Source organism: Thalassophryne amazonica, chromosome 7 (genome assembly GCF_902500255.1).
Source record: "Thalassophryne amazonica chromosome 7, fThaAma1.1, whole genome shotgun sequence".
Lineage (NCBI taxonomy): Eukaryota > Metazoa > Chordata > Actinopteri > Batrachoidiformes > Batrachoididae > Thalassophryne > Thalassophryne amazonica.
Window position 1 is genome coordinate 90,549,310 of NC_047109.1, and position 15,572 is coordinate 90,564,881.

Sequence of the window (15,572 nt, forward strand, 5' to 3'; positions counted from 1 at the left end):
TTTGATCCACTATTGATTTTGCAGGTTTTCCCACCTACAAAGAATGGAGAGGTCTATCATTTTTATCATAGGTACACTTCAACTGTGGGAGACAGAATCTAAAAAAAAATCCAGAAAGTCCCATTGTATAATTTTTAAATAATTAATTTGCATTTTATTGCATGAAATAAGTATTTGATACAAGAGGAAAAACAGAACTTAATATTTGGTACCTAAACCTTTGTTTGCAATTACAGAAGTCAAACGTTTCCTGTAGTTTTTCACCAGGTTTGCACACACTGCAGCAGGGATTTTGGTCCACTCCTCCATACAGATCTTCTCCAGATCTTTCAGGTTTCAAGTTTCAGCTCCCTTCAATGATTTTCTATTGGGTTCAGGTCTGGAGACTGGCCAGGCCACTCCAGGACCTTGAAATGCTTCTTACGGAGCCCCTCCTTAGTTGTCCTGGCTGTGTGTTTGGGGTCATTGTCATGCTGGAAGATCCAGCCATGACCCATCTTCAATGCTCTTACTGAGGAAAGGAGGTTGTTTATCAAAATTTCAAGATACATGACCCCATCCATCCTCCCTTCAATACGGTGCAGTCATCCTGTCCCCTTTGCAGAAAAGCACCCCCAAAAATGATGTTTCCACCTCCATGCTTCACTGTTGGCACAGTGTTGTTGGGGTTGTTATCCTCCAAACACAGCAAGTGGAGTTGATACCAAAAAGCTCTATTTTGGTCTCATCTGACCACATGACCTTCTCCCATGCCTCCTCTGGATCATCCAGATGGTCACTGGTGAACGGGCTTGAACATGTTCTGTCTTGAGCAGGGGGGTCTTGCTTGTCCTGCAGGATTTTAAACCATAATGGCGTCGTGTGTTACTAATGTAATCTTTGTGACTGTGGTCCCAGCTCTTGGCTGATTCCTGACCCTTCTCAGAATGATCCTTACCCAACGAGGTGAGATCTTGCATGGAGATCCAGACCGAGGAAGCTTGACAGTCATCTTCTGTTTCTTCCATTTTCTAATAATTACGCCAACAGTTGTTGCATCTAACCAAGCTGCTTGCCTGTTGTCCTGTAGCTTTAGATTCTGTCTCTCACAGCTGAAGTGTACCTACGATAAAAATGACAGACCTCTCCATTCTTTGCAGGTGGGAAAACTTGCAAAATCGACAGTGGATCAAATACTTATTTGCCTCACTGTGTAAAGAGGTGAGATGTGGCCAACACTCTACTTAGCCTGGGCAGGAAGAATGAAGCCCCAACATGCTCTCATCTTAAGAAGTACCAACAAGCTCAGCTAACAAGCTGACCTTCTTTTGGTTGAGATATTTCAATGTCTGCAGAAATATGTTGCAGATGTTTTATCACTCGGTAGTCTCCAGCACCATCTTTTACACTGTAGTGTGCTGGAGCAGCAGGCTGTAGGCAGCTGACATGAACAGACTCAACAAGCTCATCAGGAGAGCTGGATCTGTCCTGGGGATTGAGCTGGAGTCTGCGGTGGAGGTGTCAGAGAGGAGGATGCTGAGGAAACTGCTCAGTATCCAGGACAACCACTCCCACCCCCTGCATGCCACACTGACGTTCTGTCAGAACACCTTCAGCTATAGACTGAGACCACCAAAGTGCACCACAGAACACCACAGGAGGTCTTTCCTACCTGTGGCAGTCAGACTCTATAATTCCTCCCCCTTCTGCAGGATGAATACATAATGAATAGAGTTATTCAGAGTTATGTGCAATATTGTCGAACATCTTGTACAAATATCTTCCAGTCATTTCGCATAAATTTGTTGTACTTTATTGGAAAAAAAAGAACAAAACATTGTTCACTGTTTACTGTTTCTGTACTCAGGCAAAATAATTTCCTTTGGGGTAACTAAAGTTGATCTTATCTTATTAAATCATCTTTTTGAGGACTGAGCAGTGTTTCTCATAACAGCTTGCTTTGGTGTGGGCATTAAAAATTATGACCCACTTTCATCAGTAATTGTGGATTAACTTTTACCGAATGCCATCAAAATAACATCACATGATAGTTTGACCGGACAAGACATATTATTACTGATATTTGTAATAACATGCTCAAAAAAAGATGGTCTTCCACACAGCCACAGCCAGCAGCCTCAGACAGACCACAGCTCTGAGCTCAGCTCAGCTCAGCGTTAACACATGAGCGGCCACACCCCTAAATGTACATAGTTTTAAGGCTTAAAAAGTCTTAGACTAAGGCATTTTACTGCACCTTAAGTTGAAATGGAGGGGGAAACTAACCATACAACACTGAACAAAATTGTACCAGGCTGTAAACTTGTTTATTTTTGCTCACAGTTTGTTGAGATAGTCTCAGCACTGGCCAACATGTTACATTCAGCACCCATTATGGTCTGGGACCACGGCTGCTGTAGGTTTGCTCACTATGCTGATCACATTTGTAGTACTCAGTACTTATATAATATGATCACTATATTTATTTATCTTTTGCGTTATGCATTTTAACCAGCAGGCATTTCTGCTAGTTTTTATAAATCACAAACCACATTTAGTTGAAAAACGTTGATGCAAAGCAATTTTGCACAATCTGTCCCTCTTAAATAAGCTTAAGGGCTCTATTTTGACAGCAGACACTAATACAACCTGTGCAGTTGTTGCAAATTAATTTGGACCAGAGCAGCTCCAGGTGCTGGCCATTAGAGGGTTGGATTTACCATGTTCATTATGCATGAGTGTGTTGTAATCAGAACATCATGTAAATACAACGTAAATCTAGCACAAACCTCATATTTTTACTTCAAAAGAAACCTATAAGTATTATCAGTATTTGACCCCCTGTCAGTTTTGCAGGTTTTCCCACCAACAAATCCTTTGTTAGTGTGTTTGCATATTTTGAAACTTTGGGACTTGATTGATTACATTATAAAAGAAATTATGTACAAAGTGAAAAACGGACTTCTGCTACAACACGTCCAGGACCTGTTTGAAATGAAGGACTCCAGTTACAATTTACGAGGAACATTATTATTTCAGAAACCAAAGATTCGAATTACTGTAAAAGGTCATTGTATTTATGTTAGAGGTGTAAATATTTGGATTAATTGCCCGGATAATGTAAAATCACTTGGTAGTTTGGTTGCTTTCAAAAGGCTCTATAAAAATTATTTGATTACTTGCTATGGTATGTTAAATAAGGCTTATTGATTCTGTTGTGACGCGATTGGTTGTGTTCTGTTTCTGTTGTGCACTGCTGCTTGCATGTTTGTGTTTTCTTGTAATTCAAATTCATGGATCAATGTATACTTTGTAGTAGTTATGATGGGTATATGTATAATTTTATATAAATATGTATAAATCTTGATTTTGGTTATAGGGGCAGGCGTTTACAAGTTTTTGCTTCTACCTACACCCTTTCGGGCACATGGGTACATTGTTGGACTATTTTATATTTCTCTTTCATTGCAATTTTTTGTTGTTCTGGACATGTGTGTGCCGAATAAATTTCATTCATTCATAAACGAAACAGAGTGGCACCTGTCCTTCCCTTTAAACTGGAATGCACCGAGGTGAAGCCTGCCTAAGATAAGTTTATTATGGTTTCGTTTCATCTCTAACTTTTGGTTATGAGGAAGTGTAAAAATTTAAAGTACAGGACAAATATCAGAGAAATCAGACAAGCTTCTCTCATCATTATATCAGAACATACAGTGGGGAAAATAAGTATTTGACCCCCTGTCAGTTTTGCAGGTTTTCCCACCTACAAAGAATGGAGAAGTCTGTAATTTTTATCGTAGGTACACTTCAACTGTGAAAGACAGAATCTAAAAAAAAAAAAAAAAAAAATCCAGAAAATCACATTGTATGATTTTTAAATAATTAATTTGCATTTTATTGCATAAAATAAGTATTTGACCCCCTACCAACCAGCAAGAATTCTGGCTCTCACAGACCTGTTAATTTTTCTTTAAGAAGCCCTCTTATTCTGCACTCTTTTCCTGTATTAATTGCACCTGTTTGAACTTGTTACCTGTATAAAAGACACCTGTTCATGTAGCGGTTGCACTCTGCGTTGTGTTATTATGATTCCGTCCATTCACTCCCCTCGGGACGTGAACTCACGATCTCCGGCATGGGAGTTGTACTCTCTAACCAGAAGGCCAAAACCCAGGGCTCTGGCCTTGTGACCAGAGAATCCTTTTGAGCTGTTGGGAGTGAGATTTACTAACTACACCTGCACAGCGACACCTGCTGGCCTCTGTTACACTCACATGCTCAATCAGTCACACTCCAACCTGTCCACCATAGCCAAGACCAAAGAGCTGTCTCAGGACACCAGGGACAAAACTGTAGACCTGCACAAGGCTGGGATGGACTACAGGACAACAGGCAAGCAGCTTGGTAGAAGACAACAACTGTTATGATTATTTATTAGAAAGTGGAAGAAACACAAGATGACTGTCAATCTCCCTCGGTCTGGGATTCCATGCAAGATCTCACTTTGTGGGGTAAGGATGATTCTGAGAAAGCTCAGAACTACACAGGAGGACCTGGTCAGTGACCTGAAGAGAGCTGGGACCACAGTCACAAAGATTACATTAGTAACACATGATGCTGTCATGGTTTAAAATCCTGCAGGGCAGCAAGGTCCCCCTGCTCAAGCCAGCTTGAAGTTCACCAGTGATCGTTTGAAGTTCACCAGTGATCATCTGGATGATCCAGGGGAGGCATGGGAGAAGGTCGTGTGGTCAGATGAGACCAAAATAGAGCTTTTTGGAATCAACTCCACTTACCATGTTTAGAGGATGAGAACAACCCCAAGAAAACCATCCCAACCGTGAAGCATGGGGGTGGAAACATCATACTCTGGGGGTGCTCTTCTGCAAAGGGGACAGGATGACTGCACCGTATTGAAGGGAGGATGGATGGGGTCATGTATTGCGAGATTTTGGCAAACAACCTCCTTCCCTCAGTAAGAGCATTGAAGATGGGTCATGACTGGGTCTTCCAGCATGACAATGACCCCAAGCACACAGCCAGGGCAACTAAGGAGGGGCTCCGTAAGAAGCATTTCAAGATCCCGGAGTGGCCCGACCAGTCTCCAGACCTGAACTCAATAGAAAATCTTTGGAGGAAGCTGAAACTCCAAACCTGAATGATTTGGCGAAGATCTGTATGGAGGAGTGGACCAAAATCCCTGTTGCAGTGTGTGAAAACTTGGTCAAGAACTACAGGAAATGTCTGACCTCTGTAATGGCAGACAAATGTTTCTGTACCAGTTGTTAAGCTCTGTTTTTCTAGGGCGTCAAATACTTATTGTATGCAATAAAATGCAAATTAATTATTTAAAAATCATACAATGTGATTTTCTGGATGATTTTTTTTTTTAAATTCTGTCTCTCACAGTTGAAGTGTAAGTACGATAAAAATTACAGAACTCTCCATTCTTTGTAGGTGGGAAAACCTGCAAAACTGACAGGGGGTCAAATACTTATTTTCCCCACTGTAACTTGTCATAATACAACACACACGACTTAAAGGATGTGCACATTTTTAAGCAGGAGCATTTTCAACCCATCAGAAAAGATCATTAATGGCAAAACGTGCAGAACTTCTCTCGTTCTGGGATTCGTGAGTCTAAACAAAGTTTAGATTTGTGTTATTATGTCATGAATTCAGACATTCAGACACTCTCGGTGACACACACTTGCAGTCATGTAAAAAATGGCTTTCTCACACTTAAGGTGTGTCCTGTGTAACATCAAGTAGTATTATCCTGTCACAGGACATACAGTGTGAACTAAGGTTAGGGGAGTGACGGAAACGAAAACCGAGACACTTCCCAAAAAGGGAATGCATGTGCTGATTAGTATCATGGCTTTGAGAGAAATACATGGTGGTTACATTTTTATGCTCTTACCTTAGTCCTTATTAAATAACGTACAGGGGGAGTCTGGGATTTTTCAACCTGGTGTTTATTCTTATGTGTTTTTGGATTTATCTTTTCAAGTCAAGTCATATCTGTATGTCGTGGATATAGATCCACTGTACCATGGAACTACTCCACATCCTAGATGGCAACCAGTAGGCAGATAACCAATCCATCACCACCTCTTGAAAGTAACCATCTATCTGCTACAGCCAGGTGGAATGTGAGTGTCATCTTGGACTTCTCCAGCCACTGGGGTCCTCAACACTGAAGTACCTTTTTGGAGACTCATGCACAGAGAAATGCACCACATGGCCAAAATGTCAAAGGTAACACTCCCTCACAATGCAAGCGATGCATCCCTAAGCAACCACTTATTTGACCCCAAGTCAATCCAGCAGTACCCAAGGTTCCTCCAAACAGACCTAGTTCCAAAGATATGAAGTCGTTGCCTTAGATAGCATCCAATTCTGATAACTATACAGTAAGACAGGAAGCACCGGGACACTAAAGACTTGGACATTTGGTCTCTTATAAAGACAGTGGCATTACCCAACACCTCTGTCCATCAATCTCACGACTCCGTGAACTCTTCCCAGACATGACCCAACCTCAAAGTCTGAAGAACCAGGGGCATGAATGTCACTATCAAGATACCGTAAGTGAATGTCTTTGCAAGTACAGATAGAAGGCATTGAAAAACGTTGATTTTAGTTTTGTTCCAGGTCAGACACTCCAACTCAGTCAGCGTTTCATGGAATCCATTGTTTCTGAAAAGATCACAGCACTGTCCACAAAGGTACCTAAGCCACGTGTTTCCACAAAACTGCTCAACACCGAGTTGATTCCAGCATTGGAAAGTGTAGGACACTCCAAGAACACTCCCCTGAGGATTGCCATTCCTCAGGGGAGGAATGGCAATTTTATTACCTCAATGTGTAGACACAAGCTCCAAGTAGGTCTGATAGCTTACAACATCAAATGTGCTGCACCAGCAGATGTTAGCTAGCACATATTTCCAGCAAAAGAGGGCGGCTACTGTCTGAAACTCTACTGCCTGCAGCAGCAAGACACTCTACGAGACCAGAACCTTCTTTGCTATTCAGGTCTCAGATTTAAGAAATGTAGAGCCGACAATCTGGAACAAACTGACTACATGCCAGATGATTCAGATGTTTGTTTATTTTCTTTGGTTTAACATTAGTTCTGATCGTCCAAACCTGCATTTCTAATTCCACTCTCAAAAAACAGGGTTTGGATCCAAGCACTTATCATTTGTGAGGCAGTGAGGGCGCTGTTACTCTATAACTTATGCACTGAGTGCTGATTGGTTTAGAGCTTCTATGTCATCACTGTGAAGGAAATGTTGCGCAACCATGACAAAATTGGTGAATAAAATTATTTAGGCCATTAAAAAACAAGACTTCACTACCAAATACCATGCCATTCAAAACAGCAACAACTTGAATGCTTAAGATTTTGTCGCACAACATTTACATGACCGTTTCCACAGCGCCCCCTTATGGTCACATTCATAAGGCATGTGGTTGACAAGTCTACTGTGTCTGACCTCCATGGAGGAGATGTGTCCTGTCTTGTTATTTGTTTATTTCCGATGCCAACATTATTAAAATTTCAAGTTAAAAATTATTTTTCGGGTTTATTTGTGTCTGTGTGACAAGTGGTTATAAATAATGATGTTAAGGCAAAAAAAAAAAAAAAATGCAACAACGTACAAACATACAGCTGCTGATACTTTTGTCCTTTGGTGATTTTTAAATGTGTTTGTCATTAGCAGGTCAAACAGCAGACAATCTTTTCCTCACAATGAATTATTGATTCTGGTCCTGATGCTGCAGGCCGCCGCTCACTATGTTCTCAGATTTATATTTGACAGTGTCCCAACTACAAAACATTGAGCCTCCAGTGTGAGAGCAGCATGTTTGGTTGAGCTGCACAGATGCTACACCAGCTCAAAGGTGACCCCGACTCACAGTTATCCCGGGGGTCCTGGGCTCTGTCCAGAGTCCAGAAACAGTACTGATGCTGCCTTCATGTGCTAGTCAGAAGATACTACTTGCCCATTCAGTCGAAATTATGATTGTCATAGTGAAAGGAAAAATGTCAGACGAATGGCTCCTTACTGTATTTATCTAGAGGAGGAACATGGTGCAACACAACACATAGAAACTGGGCATGACCTGACTGGGCATTCATATGCAATTTACATGCAGCTAACTCATATTTACCATATTTCTGATAGCAAATGGAGGCTTCTGCACAAAATCTTTCTGCACAAAGTCTCCTCAGATGGTTTACTGTCTGCTTCAGGGTTCCAGATGCATTCCACTGACGACAAGGACAGCTCAGGCATGTACGGCATGAACACACTCAGGGGGGACTGGAGAGTGTCAGTCCTGGGAACAGATTGGGACTTTGTTGAAAGGAATTGTATAGATGAATGAGTCTCATTCATCTCATTTCTCTCATGCTCCTTTTTTTTATCATTTGTAAAACCGTCCACTTTCCCACAAAGAACAATTTAATATATATCAGTAAAATGATCCCATATGATTATTTAGGCTGTTGATCTTATTCATTAGATTTTCAAGTCCCGCCTGGGAGTGTGCGCTGATGTTGCACATTAAAGCATCCAGCTCCCTGTGGAACCTACCTGAGGCCTGGATGGCAAGCACACAGGCAGACAGCAGGTCCATCCCCACCTCTCCAAAGTAACCATCTATCTGTTGCAGCCAGGTGAAACGTGGGCATGCATTTGGCCTTCTCTAGCTACTGGGGTCCTCAACACGCAGGCATCTGCGTGCTGCATCATGCACAGAGAAAATGCTTTCTCACCTTTCAAGTGATAATCTTCATCTTAGTCTCCCTCAGCAACCCCTCATTTGACACAAAGTCATTCCAGCAGTACCCAAAGCATGCCACAAACAGATCTGAGACCAACTCTCACAACCATTTGGTCAGACAGGAAGCACCAGGACCCTAAAGACTTGGACCATCGCTCTCTTGCAAAGATACTAACATCACCAAACACCTCTGTCCAATGACCTCTCGACACCATAATCTCTTCCCAGGTGTCTCCTATTATAGCTGCTTATTGCCACTAGGATTATCCAAATGATACCCACACCGAGCAGTGGCATATAGTTGCACTCTGTGACTGTGCCACTAAAACAATAAACATGAAATTGTTTGACGCTACACTAACATTTAAGTGAGCTGGCAGCATCATGATGCAAACAAAAGGTCATTATACTGAATAATAACATTAATAATTGACCTGATGTAGTGGAATCCACCCTGATACCACACAATGTCTCAGCACGATGGTCCAGCCCGGACTGCTTGCGTCACCTCTTCCTGTCATTGTTGCTGCAGTCCAGCGTGGCACTCGGACACAGCTGGCAGGAAGGGAGGAGCCGAGCCTACTGAGAGGTCAACCAATCAGTAACCGCTTATTCAGCCAATTGGGCAGCTGATGTTGTGTGGTGGTCAAAACCTCAAAAATATCTCAATAATGAGAGGCTACAGTCTTATGAGTTTAAAAGCAAAACCCCAATGAAACTTAAAGTTTCTGTTACAATGGAACGAGCTGCGTGTCAATACATTGCGTGTTCCTGTTCTGTTTTTCTGTGTTCACACGTTTTCAGTGTGCCTGTGTAGGTTTTCTCGGTATTACAGCCAATTCCCATAATTCAAAGATAAATTTAGGTTCGTCACGTAGCCCTGACTTGCACATCAAATTACCATATTTTAAAATGTGGAGACTTCCACAGTTATTCTGGATAATGTTAAACTGACTTGGAGCTTTTCACTGTTAACGGACCACATTAAAGAAAATGCTACATCAGCATATACAGTCACTCTGTTGTATGGCTGGGGGGGCCTGGCTGCCTTTTGTTTCTGTCTTCTGTCCTGTCTTTTGTTTTTCCTTCCAGGTGGCTTGCGTTTAGGACTGAGTGGCTGTGTGGCTGAGTTACCAGGACCTCACCCTGATCACCTGAGGCTGATCATGTGCAGCTCGTCAGGACTCACAGCTGTGGTGCATCTACACGGATTGGAGCATGGTGGCATTTAAGTCTGGAGTACACAGTGTGTATTTGCCAGAGACTCGACCTTGTGACCAGACGGGTGAGATCGTCGTCTTGAGAGCCATCTCATCATCAGTGGATGCAGAGAACGTCCAGGTTTGATGCATGGTCTGTGAAAGAGGAGGGGTGAGGTCTCACGCTCGTCAGCACACTTCCTGAGGTACGTTAGGTTTTGTGACTAACATTTGTACAGTCAGTAAATGTGGTGTCCCTCACACCTTATTATATTGAGCTGTTATATTAGTCGTTTAATCAGCTTCCACTGCAGTTGAGTTTGTGAACAGGGTGTTCCATGCCTGCAGGGTGGGAAGCTGATTAGTAATTAAGCCAGGAAGTGTTTGCTGTTTGTGAACACCTTTGAGCGGTCTCTCTGTGTGTGGAGTGTGGACTCACATGATGATTTCTTCTTTCACAGACTTGGTTTGGCGCGGCCACCTGGGGGGTGTCGGCGGGGTCCTTGAGTCCGAACAGTTTCTGGCTCCGGACCGTTTGTGCTGCTGGGAGCGCACCGTTTCACCACCTCGCCAGTCCGCGCACTCCTTTGTTATATTTTTCCACATCACTGTTATGTAATTAAATTTAGTTATCCTTTGTACCGTGCTCTGCTTATTTCATACTGGGTCCTTCAAACTCTGGTCGGTTCTCCGGGCTGCGTCCGACACATAACACACTCATTAGTGTTAATATATGCAGTCACGCTCACACCAGCAGTTGATGGCTGAAACTAACCATGGTTGATACATGGTTAATGACACCCAGATCGCTATTGCATGTATGCATAAAATATGCTTGCTTTCTATCATCTGGCCAATCACTAGTTGAATACACCATGTCAACATAACAAATGGTGTGTAAGTAAGCGTTCACCCTGTGACCCTGTGTTGCCCGTGCCATAGGTATGATTGTGTGTGTCACAGATGAGTTTTCCATGAATGGCCAAATTTCTAGATGTGGAGCATACTGCTATTTGTACACTGTTACATTGACATGAAAATTCAGTAAGGTATGTCTTCTATAATACATTCCAATTCTAAGATAGAACTCTACTAGTGCATACTAAGGTATATCTAAATATCTAAAAAAAAGTAGAGTAGAGTAGAGTTTCACTGTTCATGGGCCATATGATGCAGTCACACATTAATAGTCAGCGCCTAGCGTCACACTTGGGTTGACGGTTGAGACTAGCCATGGTTCATGCACGGTCAATGCCAACCACTTATGCTTATGTTAACTAATATCCTAGCTTTTTTTTAATACAGCCTATAGTTCAATATGCCATGTTAACAAAGCAAACAGTGTCCAATAGAAGTAAAGTATTGCTACACTTCACATCAGGAAACCTGCTAATTCCTGGAAAACTTTCATCTCTATTGTGTGAGTGCTCTGAAAAGTCTCTTTCACACATGCAACACACTCCTGAACTTTGGCTCATAAGGTTATAGTGTAGATGACATAGATGTAATGCCTATAGAGGAAGTATTTTTGGAAGAGGGTGAATGCCTGAGCTTAGTTTCAAAAGGATTACAAAGGGAGGAATACTGGTACAAGGAACTAGCCACAATTTATCTGTACAGACTTAATGACAATGTCAAAAAAAACAAAAAACTAGGTAACGTTTCTAAAAAAATATTGAAAATATTGTAGTATGGGCATACTTTAACAAAAAAGCGACACTATTGCGCTTTATACGCCAGTTACCAGCTTTTTTCAGCTTTGTTGGCTAGCAAGGTGTGCTAGGCTAGTTAATGGCTAAATTAACAGTAGCTCATCTGGCTATAGTTAGCCTACTTTCAAGATTTGCACTTTTATTTTACATGATGTAGATATTTAATGGTTCTTCAGTTTAAAGAGTTCTTTAATAGATATCAATAGATAGTATCTAAGTTTGGGGTTTCCATTAGAAAGCATGTAGAGTATGGAATTTGTCTTCCTATAGTAGCAATCCATAACCTAGCTAGCAGGAGCTTCTGTTTCTATAATAACATAACCAGATTTATATCTTAGCCCACTAGCTATAATTTAGTTTTACAACAAGTCTACAGACTAGGTAGATGTATACTACAATCTTCTCCTGTATGAACACTATAGGATTCAGGAGCTAACTCCTATAATATTATTATGTAGTAACTATATTTATTGTATATGTTGTTTACTGCCCTATTTGTGTAAATGTCACTTATATACATGCTGTCCATATTCTTGAGCCACTTAGGTGGGTAGGGAGAGTTCCCATGGGATAAAAAAGCTTTTAAACCTACCATCCTGGTTCTCAAGACCAGGCACCTAAGTGGCTCTACTCTTTTTTTTTTTTCTTTTTTTTTTTTTTAGATATTTAGATGTGCCTTAGTAAACACTAGTAGAGTTCCACCTTAGATTTGGAATGTATAATAGAAGGTATACCTAAATTTTCATGTACACACATAACCTGGAGGAACTGTTTGTCAGAACACAAATTTCAGAATCATTTGGACCACACAATTTGAACTGTAACCCAAAGACACTCATGGAAAATATCCTACTGGAGAGATACTGAAATTTGGGAGCTTCTAACAAACTGGGTTTAATAGATCTCAAACAGACACAGTATATTTTTTGCATCATGCCCTGGTTCATCCAGCGCTACCCATTTTACCCTTCGCCGAGACCAAATGAGCTATTTATAGTGGGTGCAAACACAGCTGCCACATTCAATCTCCTGTTGGTAACAACATACACAGTATGAAAGGGCAACTCCAGACAATGTCTATATCTGGTTTTCTGGACCTTGTCCAGATCAGTGTAGACTTAGTACATGTGTGTGAAGGGGAGGGAGCCCAGTGGAATAATGTGGTTCCAAGAAGTAGAGGTGGTGAAAGTAGATGAGTTTAAATACTTGAAATCAACTGTCCAAAGTAATGGAGAGTATGGTCAAGAAATGAAGAACAGAGTGCAGGCATGGTGTAATGGGTGAAGAAAGGTGGCAGGACTGATTCACGACTGAAGAATATCAGCAAGAGAGAAGGTGAAAGTCTACAAGACAGTTGTACGTCTTAGAGACGGCGACACTAACAAAAAGACAGGAGGCAGAGCTGAAGATATTGCTATTCTCTTTGGGAGTGATGAGAATGGACAGGATTAGGAATGAACATATCAGAGACACAGCTCAGGTGGGACGGTTTGGAGATAAAGTCAGAGAGGCGAAACTGAGATGGTTTGGACATGTGCAGAGGAGGGACCCAGGGTATATAGGGAGAAGGATGCTGAGGATGGAGCTACCAAGCAGGAGGAGAAGAGGGAGGCCAAAGAAGAGGTTTATGGATGTGCTGAGGGAGGACATGCAGGTGGTTGGTGTGACAGAGAAGATACAGAGGACAGGGTGAGATGGAAAGGATTGATCTGCTGTGGCGACCCCTAACGGGAACAGCCGAAAGACAAAGAAGAAGTCCAGATCAGTGCTACATGAGGAGAAATTTCCATATTACTCTGATACTTGTACACAGTAAATTCACCAGTGTAAAACTAACACTTATAGTGTTAAATTAACACTGCCAGTCTACATATAGTCCTACTCTGGCCAGAGTAGGAGCATATGTAGACTGGCAGTGTTAATTTAACACTGGTGATTTTACTGTGTAGGCTCACAGCTAGCAGTGGCAAAATGACACTTTTTCATGTTTGATATGATGCTGATACTGGAAAATTCAGTATCTGTGCTGCTAACAGCTAATCTGTGTTTGCTAACCTAACCATCGAACAAGTGATAAACTCAAACAATCGAACAAATATTCTATTCTGCTGAAGGAAAACCTACAGCACAACATGACTCAAATGAGCAGTAGATCACTCAGTTTGGATTATATCTCATCTCATCTTCAACCATTTACTCCAATTAAGGGTCATGGGGGGAGGCTGGAGTCTATCCCAGCGGTCACAGGGCATCACCCTGGACAGGATGCCAGTCTGTTGCAGGGCCAATTTTGTATTGTATTGTATTGTATTTATTTATTTTAATCATGACATACAATTTAGTAATTTTGGCCAATATTGGACCAATACTGATCTGAAATATTGGCTCTGTGCACCTCTGCTCATGTCACTGGTTCCTTATTCATGTATGATGTTGTTATAGCAACTGAATTACTAAATGAGGTTTAATCACGCAGGATTTTGTGATTGGTTGAAATGACAAATCTTATTAGTCAACTACTACCAGCTAGTACCTGACCAATGTGTTTTGTTGTAGTTGTCTAGTTAGGTAATTCAGTTTTCCTGCACAGCTGACAAAATCAGGAACGGGGTTCCCTTCCAAAGATTGTTTCTCCGGAGACAGATATCAAGCAGGAACCAGCACACACCAGCAGTAGGGTGGTCCTTATTTTGCAAAGTTTTGAAATTTAATACTCTGACCCCCTGTGTAGGTTCCAATTGATGAGAAAACATGCTGTGTAAAATTTTGTTTGTATGAATTAATTTTTAGAAGTAGCTCAAAAGCATTGAAATTTTGATATTTTCTGCTAATATAACGCTATACAAACTAAAGCTTAATGGTACCCCAACTCATCCTTTCAGGGCTCCCTTGAAAAAGAGGTTTTTAATATCAATGGGACTTCCCTGGTAAAATAAAGGTTAAATGAAAAGAAAATCCTAAACAACATATCAAAAGTCGTGATGAATCCTCCTGGCGCTCACTTAGAAATTCAAGATGGCCTCCACAGGTGATTTTCAAGCTTTAGAGTATTAAATTTCAAAACTTTGCAAAATAAGGACCACCCTAACCACTTACAGGTTTTGAATAAATATCTTTGATCTGGTATAACCACAAACATTGTTTTCAGGCAGTACATTGCGTTAATGTCACGTTTTCTATTTGTAGTTCTGTTGATGTTGTTTTTAATTAAATGAAATTTCTGGTTTCATTGAACAGACTTGACCTTCTTCATTTGTTGTTAATTTTAGTCTTTGAGTAGTCAGGTGTAGGGGTGGTGGCCATGCGGTTAAGTATACTTGTGTCCAGTGCTGATGGCTTCGTCTTCAAACCCCACACCTGCCTATTCTCCATGCAATATGGAGTTGCGTTATGAAGGGCATCCGGCATAAAATTTGTGCCAAAATCCACCTCGGATCTGCTGTGGCGACCCTGAGTGAAAACAAGGTGAAGCTGAAGGGATTTACAGTCTTCAAATAATGCCTGACTGGTCAACTAATGGTTTTTATTAGTTGATCCAACCTCATTTTTATGTGCTGCCCCGTGATTTCGATTCAGAGAAAAATCAAAGTCAGCAGCTTGCACAACCTTTTCCTTGTCCTTTTTCATGTCTTTTTTCTTTGAAATACTCATATATATCAGAGTATTGTATTGGCATTGTATTGAGACATTTTGGGATTTTGGGTCAAATAAATAAAATAAATGGTAATTGCAACATAAATGTAACTGTTTGGATGCAACTGTTGCTGCATTCCAGTTTAAAGCATTTAAAAAATCCCTTTTTAAACACAACACTCACTGAGCTGTGCTATTAACGTTTCTTCGCTGCCTTTATACCGTTCTTGCGCCGAAGATGATTTGTGGAGCA

At 41.3% G+C, this 15,572-nt stretch overlaps 1 protein-coding gene across 2 annotated transcripts in view; it reads right to left on the minus strand.

Annotated features, from left to right (window-relative positions):
- The window catches only part of LOC117514524 (rap guanine nucleotide exchange factor 5-like), a 59,947-nt gene that overhangs the window by 43,777 nt on the left and 598 nt on the right, over positions 1-15,572 (minus strand). Inside the window, exon 1 of one of the 2 annotated variants that reach the window (XM_034175028.1) lies at positions 8,161-8,178. The exons of the other annotated variant lie outside the window; for it this stretch is intronic. Coding sequence (XP_034030919.1) covers positions 8,161-8,163 — 3 coding nt within the window. The 5' untranslated portion in view covers positions 8,164-8,178. Of the gene's footprint in view, positions 1-8,160; positions 8,179-15,572 lie in introns of those variants that run through there. 2 annotated transcript variants of the gene reach the window in all.